The sequence below is a fragment of the Lissotriton vulgaris genome, chromosome 7 (assembly GCF_964263255.1).
Source record: "Lissotriton vulgaris chromosome 7, aLisVul1.2, whole genome shotgun sequence".
Lineage (NCBI taxonomy): Eukaryota > Metazoa > Chordata > Amphibia > Caudata > Salamandridae > Lissotriton > Lissotriton vulgaris.
In genome coordinates this window covers 1,673,578,533-1,673,597,443 of record NC_141695.1, presented here as the reverse complement: position 1 = coordinate 1,673,597,443, position 18,911 = coordinate 1,673,578,533, and the positions used below count along the sequence as shown (strand labels likewise).

Genomic DNA, 18,911 nt, shown 5'->3' with positions numbered 1-18,911 from the left:
ACCAGACTGAAGTTGGTCCTGACAATATTCACATAAGTATGCTTTTTGTTTCATTATTTTGAGCAGAGTGACAAGACAATGGTCCTGAAGAATGCCGCAAATTTTTGTCATCTGGCAGAAACATGTTGACCTAGTCTGATAGAGAATATCTATACCCCTATTGTTACACTGGTTTTAACTTCATCCATTAGGGATACCGATTAAAACAATTTTCCCTAGTTGAGATGGTTTTATATAATTTGTGCACTCTGACCCTCACTCATTTCTAACATTGGAGTGTAGAAAACCTCGCGCTCCTCTCCCGAGGGAGAGTCGTGGCCCACACAGTGCACCTTGCGGGCACTGTGTGCAAGAGGGAACCCAATGATGAAGCATGCCACCCAAGTGGCGAGTGAGGATTCTCGTTTTTAAAAAGCAAATGCTCAATTCCTTATAGAATTTATTGAGGTATTCTGTGCACACTTATTTACATTCCAGTATTCGACCATTAGGTTACCTTTTGTGAGTATTACATTACTGTTAAATTAGGGACACAGAATTTTACTGAACCAGCATGCCTGTTTTGTTTTTCTAATCATGCATTTATAAATTTAATTGGCTGTCTGCCATCCCAGTTTTATAACAAGATCATAACTTTTAGCGTCTAGGCAAGAAAACACTCAAATATGACTCCGGTGTAAATGTGCTACCAGTACAGTAAGACATTTGGTATATCCTGTTGTAACCCAAGAGATAGTACTTTGAATTGATAATCTACCCCACTTATCACGAACCTGAGGTAAAGGCAAATGAGGAGGCTGGATAAATATATGGAAGTAAGCATACTTGCAATAAAGGGTCACCATCTTATCCCCAACTTGGTGCAGAGGAATGACTTCTTGTAGACTGCTCATTTTGAAGTGATTTGGTGTGAAGTAGTGGTAGAGAGCAGTTGAGAATTTGAAGGTCGAGTACTGGCTGCAATGTCTTGTTTTTCACAAGCGTGAGAAAGTCCAGGGAATTCAATCTCTTTTCACTTTGTGGAACTAGTTCGACATCTTCCATCAAGAGTTTGCCATGCTCCTTGATACTGCGGTGTGGGGTGCTGTGAAATTCTAAGCAGTAACCGGGGTAATGGTGGAAAGTACCTTCTGGTCCGAAATTATTGCCCTTGTGCATTTCTTCCTTCAAACTATCGTCACCTATAGAGCCATCTCTTGGATGTTATGTGTTGGTTGGTTAGGTTATGTGTTGGTTGGTTATGTTATGTGTTGGTTGAGCGCGACAGCTGCCCCAGCGACGGGGCATCCCGGCGCTAAGAACCATATCATAACCTACTGAGGAAAAGGGAGAGAAGGGGGCCTACAGGGGGGGGAAGAGGTGAGTTTTAATAGCTTTACGAAAAGCGGACAGGTTGTCAAGACAGCGGATGTGGAGGGGGAGGGAGTTCCAGAGCTTAGCTCCCAGCAGCCTGAATGAGCGTCCTCCGATGCGGCAGAACTTCGTGTGGGGAACCAAGACTAGGTGATGCCCCATAGAACGAAGGTTACGTTGGGGGATGTAGGGTGTTATCAGCGAACGTAGGAGTTCGGGGCCTTCAGTTTTCAGAATTTTGAAGGCAATGGTGAGGGCTTTAAATTGGATGCGGGCTTCCACGGGCAGCCAGTGAAGTCTGTGAATGGTGGCTCTCGCAGAACACCTTCTAGGAAGGCCTACTATTGCCCTGGCCGCCGAGTTCTGTATTCGCTGAAATCTCTTGGTTTCAGCCTTGTTCGCGCCTAGTAACAGGACACTCGCGTAGTCCAACCGGGCAAGGATGGTCGATTGGACGATGAGCTGTCGCGTTTTAGGGTCAAAGAAGCCTAGAATGGGATTAAGGCTTCTCAGCAGCCCAATACAAGTCGCGGCTACTTTTTTGGTATGGGTCTGGAAGTTGAGCGCTGAGTCCAACCATACTCCCAGGTTTTTTGCCAGAGATTTGGGGGGGGGGGGGCTGGGCCCAGCGAGGGGGGCCACCAGAGATCACTCCAACCACTGGGGTTCTTGCCCAGGAGCAGTACCTCGGTTTTACCTGCATTAAGTTGAAGGCAGTTTGCCGTCATCCAGTTGGCGACGGCGGCCAATCCATTCCTAAATCTAGTGGCGTCGGGGGAGGGCGCTTCATTGAGGGTGATTACCAACTGTGTGTCGTCGGCTTACGACACCAGTGTGAGGTCCCACTTTTTGGCTACTTCCGCAAGAGGCTGCATGCACAAGTTAAAAAGGGATGGACTGAGGGCAGAGCCCTGCAGGACTCCTTGGCCTATGGCTTGTGGTTGGGAGATGAATGGGGGAGCTGACACCCGGAAGGACCTACTCGTAAGGAACGATCGGAACCATTCCAGTGCCAGGTCCTGGATCCCAATGCTTTCCAGGCGTTTTAGAAGGAAGTCATGGGAGACCGTGTCAAAGGCTGCGCTGAGATCGAGCAGTATCAGCACTCTGACCGGAGTCCATGATCCTCCGCAGGTGTTCAGTGGTGGAGAGGAGAGCGGACTCCGTACTATGCCCCGGCCTAAACCCGTGTTGGGAGGGGTCCAGGATGTTATTTTCCGCCATATGGTCATTTAGTACGGTGTTCGCATGAGCCTCTGCTAGTTTGGACACCCAGGGGAGCAGTGAGACGGGCCTGTAGTTCTCCGGTTTAGTGGGGTCTAGGGTGGGTTTCTTAATAATGGGAGTGACCCAGGCCTGTTTCCAGCAAATGGGTACTGTGGCCGAGGAGAAGGAGAGACTGAGGAGTGAGGTCAGAGATGGGAGGAAGAAGTCCAGGGCTCCCAGAAAATGGACTGGTCTCATGGGATCTGTAGGGGCACCGGATTTCACCTTCCTGCAAAATTCAGCTAGCTCCTCATGAGAGATAGTTGGCAGACAGGTGAGCCTGGAACCCTTGAAAGGGGCGTTGGGAGAGTTGGTGGGATCAGAGGGGTTGTGTGTGAAGGAGTTGTAAATCTTCCTCACCTTTTCAGTAAAGAAAGTGGCGAGGTCTTCACACTGCTGAGTTGAGGAGATATATGAGGCAGGGTTGCCACCGTTTTGTCGTTTTTGGACTATTTTAAAAATAGTTTTCGTGGGGTTGGGGCTGGAGCTGATCTCCTTAGCATTGAAGGCTGCACGAGCAGCGCGTATAGCTTTATGGTATGCTTTGAGCACGACCAGGTATGAGTTTTTGTCCTCGTGATTGTAGTCTTTCCTCCAATGTCGTTCCGCTCTCTTGCATTCTTTCCTAAGTAGTTTCAATTTCTCGTCGTACCAAGGGTTGGAGGGGGTGTTACGTCCTTTAGTCCATTTGGCCGGTATAATAGAGTCCAGTCCCTTGCTGATCCACTCTAGGAAGGCAGCATACGACATGTCAATGTCGTTTGTCCACTCAAAGTTAGGTTCGCCTAAGCTGGCAGAGAGGTCTATTTTATGGAGTTTGTGCCAGGGCTGTTTCAGGCAGGAGGCGGGTGCCGTTTTGTTGGGTGGGATGGCGACCGGAATAGCAAATGTGACCAGAGAGTGACAGTCCAGGCGATGGGCTTAGGAGAGTCAGCTTTGGCTTCTAGAATGTTGGTGAAGACCGGGTCAAGTATATGACCAGCGACATGCGTGGAGGATTGTATGAGAGGGGTCAGCTGCAGGGCTGATAGGTCCGCTAGAAAATTGCTGATATTAGTGTCCGAGATGTCATCTAGGTGGAGGTTAAGGTCCCCTAGGATTGTGAAATTAGCGGAGCTAGTAATCAGTGCATGGGCTGTTACAGTTCTGGTTTCAACATAGCGGACATTCCTGAAATGGTAACTGGAGTTCAAATTGCTGCTGGTTGGAGGATGATACCCCTTTTGCTGATGCTTTTGACAGATTGCTACAAAAACCTTGCTTTTGCTGATGATGCAGTCAAGTGCCCATGGCTTTGGCAATGTCAAAAACTTAGATTCCTGAAGCATCTCATCAACTTGTTGGTCAAACAGATGCTTGCAACTAAACAGAGAGCTTATGTGACGTTGCTGCACTTCTAGATGAATACACGTGACTGAGCCATGCATCGCACCCAAGCAGTATGGGGGTGTGTACTTGCCTAGATGCTGTACATGTGGCATCCAGGGCAGAGGGTCTACCAGCATTGGAGAGAACGTTCACCTTCTGCACTATCTCCTTTGCTGCTTTTCCGGTGGGCATCAAGGAAGTGTTGCGACAGTGCCTCCATCATTTCCAGACAATACCAATTGATTGCTGCTCCCAATGCCATGTGATTTCCCGCTGCATTCTTTTTTAAAGGTAATTTTTATTAATTTTAAACACATACAAGCCCCGTTTTACAAGGCACATTCTCAGTGGGAGGCACTTTCCTCGATACATTGCAAGGTTAGTCATTGTCCACAATTAAAATGGAATCCTCATCTCAATCAGTATCATGTCACCATCCTGTACCCTGATGGCTCCCAGACTGGGTGCCTCCTGCATGTTCATGCCCCTCCCACACACCACCCCCTAACTCCTTCTACCGGTGTGCTCCAAATAATGTACGCAAGGATAATCAATCGTCTTCCTTGTGCTAGGGTGAGCAGGCCTCAGATTGTATTTGGGATGGTCCCCTATTTCCGCTAGCTCCAAACCTGCTCATGCATTATCCTCTCCAACATTACCCCCAGGAGTCTCCTGGGAATTATTTCCCACTGCATGGATGTGATTATTCTCTTTATCTGGTGGCATGGAGACACTAGTACTCTGCATCAGAGCCCTTTTCCTTATTTGTGGACTACAAGTGACCCATAAAATATGAATCCAGAGGTGCAATATTGATTTGCTTAGATTTCAAAGGGTCTGTAAAGTTCTCCGATGAGCTTTTCAGCATGGTTTTCAATATTAGAAGAAATTGAGTGGCACTTTTTGCTTTTAATTGGGATTCAATAATGAACTCCCTTTCTACTTCACCCAAGTGTTTGTTATTCTACTGTGCTGCCTTAAGTATATCTGCATGATATGCAGATGTGTCATTTGAAGGTGAAGCTCTCACTAAGTAAGGCTCGAACAAGGGGTTATCCTGTGAAAGTGCCCTATGATTATGGTAGGCATCGTTCTATTATTCTGAGACGTGGATCTTCACAAATTGCCATTTGCTCTCCTATGTCCTGGTCGGAGTCAGTATGCATTGAATGCAGTGGTGACATTTGTGACGGTGGTGTAGCCTCAACTGTTCAATGCATAGGTGATGCCTATTTTTAGGGACCAAGTAAACCCTAATATCGTCAGAGTTTGCATCATCAAACTATAGCCTCCGCTTGTCGGCTTAAAAGTAGAAACAGGCTGTGCTACTGTATATCTAGTCACATAACCATATATATGGTTGGTTCTCTCTATATATGGCTTTGTGTCAACTTACGTGGTGAGGCTGGGTCAGCGTTTTCTCGGACTCGAAGATCGACATATCAACATTCTGATTTGTCTGGTGTAGAGAGCCCTTGTCTGCATCGCTCAGTTATGACCAGTATGGGCAATGCCAACTGGCAAGCCTTTTTTGGAAGTAGTTTATTGGCAAAGGCATGGCATTCTCTAGGCTGTTCCTTGCAATGGACCTAAGGCACCTTTTGAGGTCAAACCCTGAAGCAAACATTCTTTTGACCAAGGTTTGTGTCTTTTCGATGTCTTTCTAGCCCTGGGAGCTATTCCCGGTTTTGGTGGTGGTGGACCTGAAAATAACTCATCACAGGAGTTGTGATAGTGTGAAGACACATAAGTGACACTGGTCTCCTGTGGGTCATCTAGGTTACTAAATGGACCCACCCTTTCGTCATTCGAATTGCAACCTTCAACGTCCTCGGTGGGTGTAGCAAATGAAGATTCAGTAGGGCCCCGCCCCTCAATAAGTAATCTGTCCATTGTCTGTCACTTTGATGTTTAATGGTAATTTTTGTTCTACAGGTGTTGCATGCTTAACATGTGGCCTTGTTTTAACTAAAGAGAGGGAGGTTACAAACCCAATGTGGGTATGGCCACAGGAATCTGGTGTATCATTAAAGAAAATCATTAAAAGATGTGTTCTCAATACCCTACCCCAACAGGAGTCATTCAATATGACCTGACCCTACAGGCGCATGACACAACTTGGTTTCAATGTGATCGACACAGTGATGCCTTTTTTTGCATTGGCGGCTGGCATGGCTTGTGAGTGGTGAAGCGGGGGTTTGGGGGGGGGGGGGGGGGGACAGGGGGTGCGCAATGTAAAAAACAAAATAAACACTTACCTACCGCCCGGTCCTGCCTCTTTGCTCCTGCTCTCCTCGTCGGGCTCGCGGAACAGGTACCACAGCCAGGCTCCCCAGACAAATCGGGTCCTGGTTCGACGCTAAGCCAGGGAATAGGGGACTGGGCATGTTCTCCACGCAGGCTGTAATGCAGCCTGCATGGAGAACACAGAAAGTGCACATGACTGTTTTGGGCGGCCCAAGAGGGCCAGCTAAACAGTCATGTGCACTTAGGAGTGGGCAAACCACTGCTCCCCTGCCCTCCTCCGAGAGGAGAGCAGCCCCACCCACCAGCAAACATAAAATTATAATAACTCAAAATTATTATAATTTTATGTTTCCTTTACTTTGCACTGCTTAAAAACAGTGGGGTGGCGCTCCTCCACCATAGCGGAGGAGCAGCCACTGTTTTATCCAGATTGCTCAATGTCTTGTGAATGACAGTGCTCTGGTTATCAGTCAGCGAGAGTAATGGTTTTCAGTGCGCTGCACAGAGGTGGAAATACATACGAACTCAAGGGCAGAAACTGTCTTAGGTGGAGTCTGTGCCCTGATGCATTGTGGGTTGATATTACAAGTCATTTTGATACTGAAACCCCTTTGCAAATATGTATGTAGGTATATGGCCCTTCTATAGTGCAAACCAACTTAAAATGCAGAGGCACGCTGTACAGGGTGAAAGACTAGCATAAAGCCATGGAGTGATAAGAGAAGGAGCGCGTTTGTGAGCTGTTAACACATTTTGGTGTAGTGCCATTTAAAGAGGCGCGTATTCAACTCTTTCCTAAATCAGAGCAGCGTTGGGCCAATCTTCAGAGATTCAGGAACATTGTCCAGATCCTGGGTACATTGATAGAAAAGGCCTTTTGACTTGTTCTTTTTTTCTTAGTCTGCAGCCTGGTGGTGTCCTAGTCGAGGGGCTGTCCCAAAAATCACCAGATATGGTGAGCTTGTCTGCAAGATAGCTGGGTAATGATAAAGATGGATTTGTAAATACCGCTGGTTTTGCAGATGGCGGGAGCAGTCAAGGGGAGCCAATGGAGTTCCATAAGTATGGAGGTGATGTAATCACATATCGTCTGGCCCTGGATGAGACCTACTGCAGTGTGTTGGATGGTCTTAAGGGCACCAATGTGAAGACAGGGAGGCCAGGGAGCCGGGTGTTACAACCATCCAGATGTAAGAGTGCAAGCACTTCTGAGGTTCCATTCTGTTTTTGGCAATGTTCTTTGTGGGTGAGGTTTGAGTAAATCCAAGTGACTTGGCACTAGGTGAGGGTTGAAGTCGCAAACATTCATGTCACTAGGCCATATTTGTACTGTTCCAGGTTTGTTGTTTTTGGCAAATAACATGAATCACGTCTTGTTTGTGTTACGCTTTGAAGAAAAACAACTTGCAATGTCCAAGGCCAATATTATATGGCAGGGGTGTGCACAGCATGTGGTCTATAGTGGCACAAGCGGCACAAACACATGGATCAAAGGTGGCTGTGCAGACAGTTTTAAATTCCTTCCAGGTGCATAAGTAGATTGTGAATCACAAAGTTCACCCACAAGGACATGCCTCAAACTTCAGCAATGCAGCCAGGGTCCCCAAAAGAGGCACAGCCAAATACATACCCTGCCATATACAAAGTTCTACGGATCAAACACATGACAAAATTCTCACCAAGAGAACAAGCATGTGCATAGATGAGCTCTTGACAGTAAATGGCCTTCAACAGTAACAGAATGCGAACAGTTTCAGCTGAGCAAACTGATTCACAATCTTGTGCGTTTCGTATGCCAGAATATAGTGCAAGTAAAGAGAAGAAACTGACACAACCGGTAGCCTAATCTAAAATGAACATGAAACATGGCTGCAGGTTACAGTTACAATAAACAGGGTAACGCATGTAAGCTCTTTAATACAGTCAACATTCCAGAATCCACCCTGCAGACATCAACATTTCTCAACAGACTATGATTAAGCTGTTTCAGCATTTGTGATTAGCCGCCTTTAAGACAATGTGCCTTTCACGGAGGGGGTTTGGGGGATTATTTGTCTAATTGTCTCGTTTCCTGTTCAGCTGTCAATAAAAGTTTAAACATTTTTTAAATTCTCATCTTGGATCTGTACACCCTCTCCTTGGCCTTAGACAAATGAGTTGGTTCAAAGAAAGCAAGCAGGGTACATATGCTTAGATAGAAATGATAGGTAAACTCTTAAGGTATACTCATCCCTTTTGAATACTGCCAAAACGAAGGTAACATACATAGCCTAGGACATGATCTTCTCTCTGGGAGGTCACATCACAAGAAACATGGTTTAGGGGTATTCAAATTACAGCTCTGTAGGAGGTTCAACCTGAGGAACCAGTAACGGATCAGCACCTAACTGAAGTCCTCTGTACAGATATAGATGTATAGGAAGACTACATACCTGAAGTCCTAATTCTGCATCATTGGAATGTTGATTGAAGTCCTAAACCCTGAATAATTCTCTGCTGCTTGCACGGACCCTGGAACACCTTTAAATATACTGTCATTAATTAAATTAACGCAAGCAGAAGGAACAAATGATGGACGGAATGGTGAATAAGGCAAACAGTCACTCCCAATCACAAAGATCTGGGTTTAATCCATTGTTCTTTTGCACACCACAACACCCCAGTATGGACTCAGCTATATGCAAATCAGTCTTGACCCTATGCTTCATGGGAACAGTTAAACTTGAACTGCCAAGCCAGGTCCTTCCTGTAGCAGAAACAAGCATTCTGGGACTGGTTTCAGAGCATCACCTCTCATCAGCCAGGCTAGCTTGAATCCAGTGGTGCAGTGAGCACGGGACCCACGTCTGGGCATACCCTCCCTACTTAGGGCGACAAAAGAAAAAGGAACAAAAGATGGACGGAATGCTGAACAATGCAAACATTCACCCCCAGTCAAAGATCTGGTTTTAATTCATCGTTCTTTTGCTCACCACGCCAACCCAGTTTGGACCCAGCTATATGCAATCAGTCTTGACTCTGTGCCTCATGGGAACAGTCCAGCCTGAACTGCCAAGCCAGGTCCTCGCTGGACCGGAAACAAGCATTCTGGGACCGGTTTCAGGGCATCACCCCTCATCAGCTAGGTTAGGTTGAATCCAGTGGTGCAGTGAGGACCTGGCCTGGCAGTTCGGGCTGGACTGTTCCCATTGGGCACAGGTTCAGGACTGATTTGCATATGGCCGAGTTCAACCTTGAATGGCACGGGGAGCAAAAAATTATGGATTTAGGCCCAGATCTTTGTACTGGGGTGAATGTATGACATTGTTCTGCATTCTGCCCATCAATTGTTCTTTTTGCATTAATGAAATTAACAACAGCAAAAAATTATGGATTTAGGCCCAGATCTTTGTACTGGGGTGAATGTATGACATTGTTCTGCATTCTGCCCATCAATTGTTCTTTTTGCATTAATGAAATTAACAACATTGTAGAATGTTCTAAATCCAAGTTAATTTTCATTCAGAGATTATGACTATCAATGAGGATCCTAGGATGCAGAAGGGAAGGTTACATACTAGTGGCCCTAGTTCCGCACTGAAGTCAAACTACCCTCCCTCATCTCCAGCTGTCTCTTCATACGATGTGTATTGTCTGTTAAAAGGAACTGACTCACACAGGCAACTGCCAGTACAGGGCATTGTGGGTTGGGGTTCCTCCTAGGTCAGGCTGCATTTTCTCTTCATGCTTTACATGTTGGAAGGTGGCTTCTTTCCATGGCAGATAATTTAACTCAAGAAGTTAATACTTTTTATCAACATTTACTAACATTTGCTAGCTCCATTTGGGTCAATATCATAGCCCGGAGGGGGCAGGCTCCCTAGCCCTTCTACTGGACTCTCCACTACTCTTAGTTTATGCACCTGATAAGAAGAATGTTGCTCTAGGTTCTCTTTCTGTGAATGGTCTCTGGTCTCCTAGCTTTGCTTTCCCATGATCTTAAAATACGAACTTCGGGATGGTGTAGGCCTTATTGGTTTTAACTTGGCTTTTTGAAATGTGCCTGCATTTAGAATACTCTGCAAAGTTTATTTAATTAAGGACAATATATTTAAAGGTGTTCCTGGATCCGCGCAAGTAGCGGAGAATTATTCATCGCTTATTACAATCAATGAAGATCCTACGAAGCAGATGGCAGGTTTGTAACCATAATTTGATCAGAAGCAGTGTATGAAGCAGCCTAGTGTCATTTCTGATGTTAGTGAATGTTGTGGACCATCTCTGGAATTGTGCAGATGGTATAGTCTACCATTAGTATGGCCATGTAGCAATGATGCCCAGATGTTGTGACCGCGTTTTCTCAATAGCCAGACTAGAGGCTGTACCCTCAATCTACTTGAGACACTAATGGAATACATGAGGAAACTATCCAGTCTATGAAGCAAATGTTGCAAAGGTATGGAAAGTCTACTGCTAGATAAATGACAGCGCTACACAGTCATGGGGCAGATACCACTCCAAGCACAAGAAAAGCAGCTCACTGACCCATAGAGCATCAGCAGGCCACATCTGCAATTCATGGGGGCCATGATATAAATAAACCTCCGCACCACCCACTATCACCCCCCACAAGAGAAATGATGAAAAGCCTTGTTGACAATTTGCAGCACAAGATAACTCAGAGACCAACAGGCAAAATAGGAAACAAGTTTTGCTATTTAAAGGTGGATTTATTGTTAAAATAAAACACATTGTAAAATCACAAATTATTCAGTAAGTGCAAATAATTCTTCCCATAAACAAGCCTCTTGCAACACCATCAAGAGGTATAAGCCCATTTGGTCTTTTGGAGTGCAAGACGCTGACGCCAGAAGACACATCCATTACAAGTGATCCAGAACATTGGGAGGCAAAGGTCAGGAGTAACCAGGATAGATGAAAAAGGTGGAAGGAGGAGGTCTCGGATTGTACTAAGGTTGTTCTAAATAGTGGGAAGGAGCATCAGTGTGGATCTGGAGGGAGTGGAATAAAGATGAGCTTCCTTTTTAGATATAGAGGAGAAGATTCCAATGTGTATCTGAAAGGCACGGACGATGATCTTTGTTTACATCTGGACAGTGTGGGGTAAGCAGGGAGATATGTTTTCAGTGCATCTCTGAAGTGGAGAAGCCATGGAGTAATATGCGCTTCTCGTATAGATCTCGAGGGCTAGGGACCAAGATCAGTAGAATTATTTGCTGTTTGAGCGGAGTTTGCCAGACACTAAAGTCAGGAGGAATTTCCGGTGTATATCAGGCGAGAGGATAAACAGCAGCAATTACAACAGATCTAAAGACAGAAGCCAATAGGATTTGGGGTGTAGATCTGGTTGGCGAAGAATCAGAGTTAGAATCTTCTATTGTCTGACAAGAGCATAGCTTGAGACCACAGGTTAGGAGGAGCTTCTAAAAGATATAAAAGGCTACAATCTGGGGGTCACAGATCGAGATGGGTATGCCCCTCGGACAAGACATGATTTTTGTAGTTCTTGAGGTTTAGCAAGGGGTTAAAAGCCACCGCCTTGATGACAGATCTTGGAGTCTATGGAATATGCAAACAGATCTTTACTAAGACTCAGGGGTAAATAACAAGAAGGGTGAGAAGCCTGCACCCTTGAGATATATGGTCATTCAGTAGCCACTACCTTTTCATTCAACTTTCGCCCCAACCAAACCCCTCTGTAAATTCAAACCTCTGAACATGGCCCATCCATGACTTGCCCTAAGTGCACACAACTGTAGGATTTGCATCTTGTTACATCACGATTCACGCAACTAACTAATCGTAAGCTATATCCTCAAGACCACTCCCTTGTACGCTTTACACTGTGACACCAGTTATTGTTCCTAGTAAGCTTTGCACTCTTCTTGCTGTCATTTCACTCCTCATGCACTTTGCATACCCCTTTCCTCGCTCCCATGTGTCCACTCTTCTGAACTTTGATATTGCTCAAGATATGCTATGCACTTTCCTGACCCCGACCACACTTCTCATCTATGCACTTTTCCAACCCTTTACTTTGCTCTTTGTCTGCGCTCTCTTTTTTTCTGATTTGCTGTGGAATTCATAGGATCTGCATTATCAGGAAACTTTTCTTGTTGGTTCCTTCAATACTGTGAAGGGCTTTGGGCTAATATTACCTGGTGGAGTACCTTATCCTCCTTTGTGACTGGTGGTGTATCAGGCTGAACATTACTCCATACGCGGTTCCATTTGTGCGAGTACCTGTTGACAGCCGGGTCTAGTGTAATGTGGTCCTCTCTGGTTCCAGTAGCGCGGACTGCTCGAGAGACTGTGGGTCTCTCAGTAACACAGGATCTGGGACTGACTCACTCAACAGACGTGTGCTCCCTAAAGCACAGTCCACATACCCCACCTACCTTCTGGTATGTCCAGTTTTATCCTAGCCTCCCAATAGGCTCTCATATTCCCTACCCTATTATGGCTGCACCTACCCTCTGGTATATCTGCCCTGGTCTGACACCTTAGCATGCCTCTTTAATGCTCTGCACTCTAATGAAACCCACTCCTCACTTCTTTTAGGTCCTGCACACCATTGACCCCATCATGTGACTACTGATAGGATCTTAACCCTTCCCCACTCCCAAACAATGCTGGACTCTCCTGACACCAGTGTCTCATGCTCTTCTCTCGGTTAGGATACTACGCTTCTCACACTGATGATTACGTGCTCTGCAATCACATGTACCCTTACTTATAACAATAAGAATTGCTTCATGTTGCACTCTCACGATCTCCAAACGACCTTCTGCAGACACTGTGCGGTCATACCTCAAAGATCACACACACTGTACAACCTCCTGCACTAAGACCTTGCAGACACTGTGCTGCCATACCTCAAAGAATCACACACACTGTACAACCTCCTGCACTAAGACCTTGCAGACACTGTGCTGCCATACCTCAAAGAATCACACACTGTACAACCTCCTGCACTAAGACCTTGCAGACACTGTGCTGCCATACCTCATAGAATCACACACACTGTACAACCTCCTGCACTAAGACCTTGCAGACACTGCATTTTCAGATTCAAACCCCAACCCAGGCAAAGTCTACACTTTCATGACCCCCTTCTAGAATACTTTCACACGCAGCACTTTCCTGACCTTTAACCCTTTGTACATTTCACTCTTAACTTACCACTAATCCATTACCTGCTGCACTCTACTGGCCTCAAATCAAACCCCTAGCCCTGCATTGTCTTTGCGTCCTACTCTAGTCCTTTGCATAGTCAGCACTTTCTCGGTTCCCCCGAGCACATCTTTTAAACTAAAGTCAAATGACAGACAAAGACTGCATTGGAGAGTGGAAGTGCAGACCTGGCAACACAGAAGAAAGGGGTCGAGCCCATACCCAGAGCTGGGCACATGAGCAACTGGAACACAGTCTTCTCCTAAAGCAGAACCGAAAAGGGGAACATTCCCCAGTTGCACAACGAGGCATGAAGCAATCCACGGAAGCTCCCAGAAGCAGGGCGAGAAAGGGCCTTCTTCACAGAGATGAGGCAGGAAAATTGTTCACATAAACATGTCATCATAACCTGGAGGGGGCAGGTGATCAGGGTCTGGTCTGTAAAAAGAAAGCAAAAGATTTTAGAGATTTAATATAATATGAGAGGAACAACAGCCGTCTCATTATTGAGAACGAATAGTTTTCTTACCTGTCGGTGTAGTTTTGCAGCTTGAAGATCTTTCTGGATTCACTATGCTGTGCATATTCCGCCATCTTGTGGTTGGATTGACTCCAACCGCAAGATGGCGGAATATGCACAGCATAGTGTATCCAGAAAGATTCACGCTGCAAAACGAATAGTTTTCTTACCTGTCGGTGTAGTTTTGCAGCTTGAAGATCTTTCTGGATTCACTATGCTGTGCATATTCCGCCATCTTGTGGTTGGAGTCACTCCAACCACAAGATGGCGGAATATGCACAGCATAGTGAATCCAGAAAGATTCACGCTGCAAAACTGCTTCTACTGTTCGAACAAGGTATGCGGGTGCAGGCAAGACAATCTGTGAATCTCAAACAGACCCCGTCCGGTGCGAAGATAAAATTAGTTTGCAGAGGGATTGAAGGGGCTGGGAAATCAATGTAGCGAAATCCTAAATTGCTGTCATAATGCTACAGGATTATCTATTGTTCTACGTTCTGACAAATATTGTTGCCACTCCGCTACCTTGTTCATTTTCATAATAACTACTATTCAACTGTGTGCACTAGGACAGGTTTTGATTTTAATAAAACACAAAATACATTCCTAGTGTGAATTCTTGTGTGGGTTTGCTCACGATGAAAAGGATTCTTCACTATTCCTGCAAGTATAACAGGAGTCATTGTATACCTAATATGCATCTTGCCAATAGAATGCTTATTGGTTGCAGTCCATAGGGTTTGCTGCCCCATGTTGGCACACTGACTAAGTTGTTAGAGCCAGAGGGTCTACAGAAGCCTTTCTCTGGTTGTGTCCTTAAGAGAATTCCAGAAAACGAATCACCGGTGCCAGCCCCCAAGATTCATTTGTTCTATTATGTAGGAAACTTTTCCTAGAAGTTTGTTATTACAGGGAATGTATGAAGCAGGAGCTGCAAGGAGTATGCAAGCAAAGCTGGGACTCAAAGGGTTACAAGCGCTGTAAATAGTGAGGGGGTTGGTGCATGCAAAGGTGCTAAAAAAAATAATTCCGGATTGTTTTCCGTCAGGTTTTGTGTATAGTACTACCATTTATAATGATGAAAGCAGTCACTGGCAAGGAGATTACTCTACGTAGAAGCCACATATGAAGTGAATCTTCAGCTGCAGAAAATAGAGGGCTTTCGGTCTGCTCTATGGAGAGAAGTACAATGCCTCCTTCCTAGAGATCATTATCTGTCTTGGTGTTAGATTGTAATGGAGAACGATGGCTGATCTGGCTAAGAGCCGCCACAACACTTTATGCATTTTAAGAGTTTGTAATGCCCAGTTTAATCGTGTTAATGCTCACATTTGAATTTTCTGAGAGTTGAATTAATTGATAATAATTTAAAGGCGGTTTTCATTAGTTCTCATCAGTTTCTCCAATTCTTTCTGCAGCTTCTCTTCTGGAGTATACCTGATCTTTCATGGTGCTCAAACTAGATTGGGACAGCCATTTGTGACATCGTTTTTGCCACAATGTATGCAGCTACAGTCATGGAGAATATAGGTTATACCTAGAATCTGCTCTGCTTGCCAGCAGGTCAGTCGCTTCGAATAGAATTCTGTACATGAATAAGTCCGTATCAATTGGCAATAAGCTATATAAATCGGGATCAAAAAATGTCCAAGAGTAAATTCAATTTTGCATCATTTCATTTAAATCATTATCAGTAATCTTCTCATTCAATTTCCAACCGGTAAAGTGTGTCAAATTTATTTTTGCAAGTCATAGTGTTTAAGTATGTCACACAAAACTCATGCAAGTTGTCACTTGCACTTTCTCGTTTAAAAGGGATATGTTACTTTCCTTGTAAGCATCTGGTCTAGTGTGTGCCTGTAGATGCACATGTTCTGCAAAGACTGTAAAGCAGTTCTCCTATAAGCAATGGTTAGCCGGAGGATGTTGCAGAAACCTCAAAGAGTCTGCAAGACAGCTTGGCTAACTCATACTTATAGGTTTGCTAAGACATCCACACAGTAATGTTTGGTGAATGTGTGTGAAGTAGACCAGGAAGCTGCATTACAGAAGTCATATATGGGTATGTTACCTAAGGAAGCCCTAGAGACTCGTTTCTTGCAAGTAGAATATGGCCTGGATATTTAGCTTTAATGTAGCAAATCTGTATGCATTTATTAAGCCATCGAACTACGCCCACCTTAGAGAGGGTAGACCCTTTCAGTGGCTTAGAAAAAGCAACAAATAGATGCTGAGTTTTGAAAAATGGTTTAGTTCTTTCGATGCAATACATGGGAGCTCACAACATCCATGATGTGAAGGATCCTCTCTGCAACAGGATGTAAGGGTTCAAAAGGAGGATCCACCAGTCTCCTGAGGACAACACTGAGGGTCCAAACAGGGGTGGGTACCCTGGAAGGAATAACACATTTCAGACCCTCCAAGAAGTTTACGACAACAGAATTCTGAATAAGGAAGAGCTGTACCTGTTCTGCATGTAGGCAGCTATAGCAGCTAGGTGCAAGCGTATGGAAGCATAGGCGAGCTCAGATTGTTGTAAATGAAGAATGTAACAAGGATGGACATGTATTGTTGAGAGACAGTCAGTTAACCAAATTCCAAGACCCGAAGAGAGCCATATCGCTAGATTGAGCTGTCTGGGATTGGGGTGCCTACCTTTGCTGTGATTCTGCGTGAGAAAGTCAAGCCTGATCGGGAGCTTCTTGTGGGAAACCACTAACATTTATAGGAGGGTGGAGAACCACAGCTCTCAGGATCAAGTAGAGTAGGACTGGAGGGTGGAGTTTCCACTCGTTGACTTACTGCCACATCCTGCTGAGCAGGTCTGCAAAATCGCTGTCTATTTCAGGAAGGTACTACTCCAAGTGGTCTATTCGATAGCGAACGTTCTGAGCTAGCGCTAATAGCGGTGGAGAGTGCCACCTTATTTTTAAAGTTAATACATGGCGGTCATGTCTGCTTTTATCAAGGCTACTTTGTGCTGAATCTGCTACAGGAATGCCTCAGGTGCTACTTGGACGGCCAGTAGATTGAGGCAATTGATGTGGAGGCCTCTCTGCTGTGGTGTCTACATTTTCTGGACAGTGAGAGGCTTAATATGTGCTCCCCATCCCAAAGTAATGCATCCATAGTGTTGGTCACCTGCGGCATAGAGTCCATGAAGGGCCGGCCCTGCAACAGTTTGTTGCTGTTCTTCCACTACCGAGAGCCATGTGTCAACTTTAGATCTTTCAAATGACTCTTCTTATGACCATTGTGTTGAGAGGCACTGTTGTAGAAGACACATATGTAGGTAGATCTGGGTAACTATGGCTATGCACGAGATCATCATACCCAAAAGGTGCATAAAAGTTCTGTCAATTGATGATTTGACTGAAGAAGAAGAAGCAGTAGCTGCTGGAAGGTCTGCACTCTTGCTTGACTTGGGGAACCCATGCTGGAAAAGGAGGTCAGTATGGGTCCCAGAAAAGGTTGAATCTGCAGATGCTGCAGGTGGGACTTGCAAACATTTATCATAAAGCCCGGTTTGTGCAGGAGTTAAATAGAGGATTGGCTGATCAAGAGGGCAAACAAGTAGCACTTCCTCACCCAAGCTCAGAAAACTAAGTATGGGAATACATGAATGCTGCTGCATCGGAGGTCGGCGGCCACCACAGTGAGGCATTTCGTTAACACTCTTGTGGTAGTGATGACATCGAATAGTCACACTTTGAGCTGATAATACGGACTACTAACCACGATTTTCAACTAGCAGTGATAAGCGGCGTGGATGGATATATGAAAGTAGGCGGCCTTAAGATTGAGAGCCGTCAAAATTGCCTTGTTGTTGAGAGGGATGACATATTGCTGAGTGGCCATGTGGAAGTGTTTTGAGAGGATGTACTTTTTTAAAGGGGCAGTGATCGAGAATAAGCTTTAGAGATCGCTCTTCTTTTTTTGTAGATGTGAAAATAAAGGGAGTAGACACCCCTGCCTCGGTTTTGCAATGTCACTGGTTCTATTCCGCCTTTGAGGATAAGCACCTGAACATCCTCTTGAAGGAGGCGCTGTTGTTCTGCAGGAAGGGTGTGTGTGTACGAGGTGGGGTTGCAGTGAGATCCAGGCAATAACCATGTTGTATGACGGATAGTACCCACTGGTGGAAGGTGGAAACAGATCACCAAACACTGCTATCCTACTTCTCAAGCAGTGGAGGTAGCAGAAGTTTGTTCATTTCTGCTAGTGGTGGGGAGTATAAAATTGCAATATTTCCCACTATGCTAGACATGTAAAGCCAGTCACATCTACCTCGTCGTCCTTCAGCACTGTGGGATGCATGCACAGGTTAGCTAATAGCAACTTGGTTGTTAGAGTGCATTATATCCATGCATCCATTAGTGGAGTTTGCGAATGTAGACAATATTTTACATAATGAGCCAGCTCCACAAAATTATAAACATATAAATCTGGGACAGCCAACCCATCATCTTTCATAGGCTGGGTCAGAACGGATCATTACAGTCAAGGTTGTCCACCACCCCATACCAGTCTAGGGAGTAGTTGCCGCAGTTGGCAGAAGAATTCCATAGGGATGCATACAGGGATATTAGTAATCAGAAATACAAAATTTGGTAGAATTATTATTTTGATAAGTGAGACACCCCAGCACTGAAATCGGTAAATGTACCCAGCGCTCAACGCAAGTTTCAAAAGCCTTGAGTGTCAGGCCAAGATTTTGTCTAACTAGCTTGCTTGTGTTTCTGGTGACTTGTATTCCCAAGTATATCGCCCCATCACTGCCCCAATTCAAAAGGTAATCTGCAACAAACTCCACAGTGGCATCCGTTAATGGAAACATTTTAGATTTATCCCAATTAATTTGTAGTCCAGAATAGCCTCCAAATTGTACGACTTCTCTTATTACAGTGGCTAAGTTTGTCTTCTTGTTGAATACAGTTTTATAGCCCGTCGTAGCAGGCTATCCCGGTCTCTTAGAACATTTCGC

At 45.1% G+C, this 18,911-nt stretch overlaps 1 protein-coding gene across 2 annotated transcripts in view; it reads right to left on the bottom strand.

The window, feature by feature from the left end:
- Positions 1-10,922: 10,922 nt before the first annotated feature.
- The window catches only part of PSMF1 (proteasome inhibitor subunit 1), a 64,937-nt gene continuing 56,948 nt past the window's right edge, over positions 10,923-18,911 (bottom strand). Inside the window, exons 7-8 of one of the 2 annotated variants that reach the window (XR_015297628.1) lie at positions 13,257-13,845; positions 10,923-13,061 (exon numbers count right to left, since the gene is read on the bottom strand). Coding sequence is in view for 1 of the 2 variants with exons in the window: in XM_086932730.1 (XP_086788856.1) it covers positions 13,794-13,845 (52 nt within the window). In the remaining variant the exon portion in view is untranslated. Of the gene's footprint in view, positions 13,846-18,911 lie in introns of both variants that reach the window. The other variant, XM_086932730.1, reaches the window with a different exon arrangement.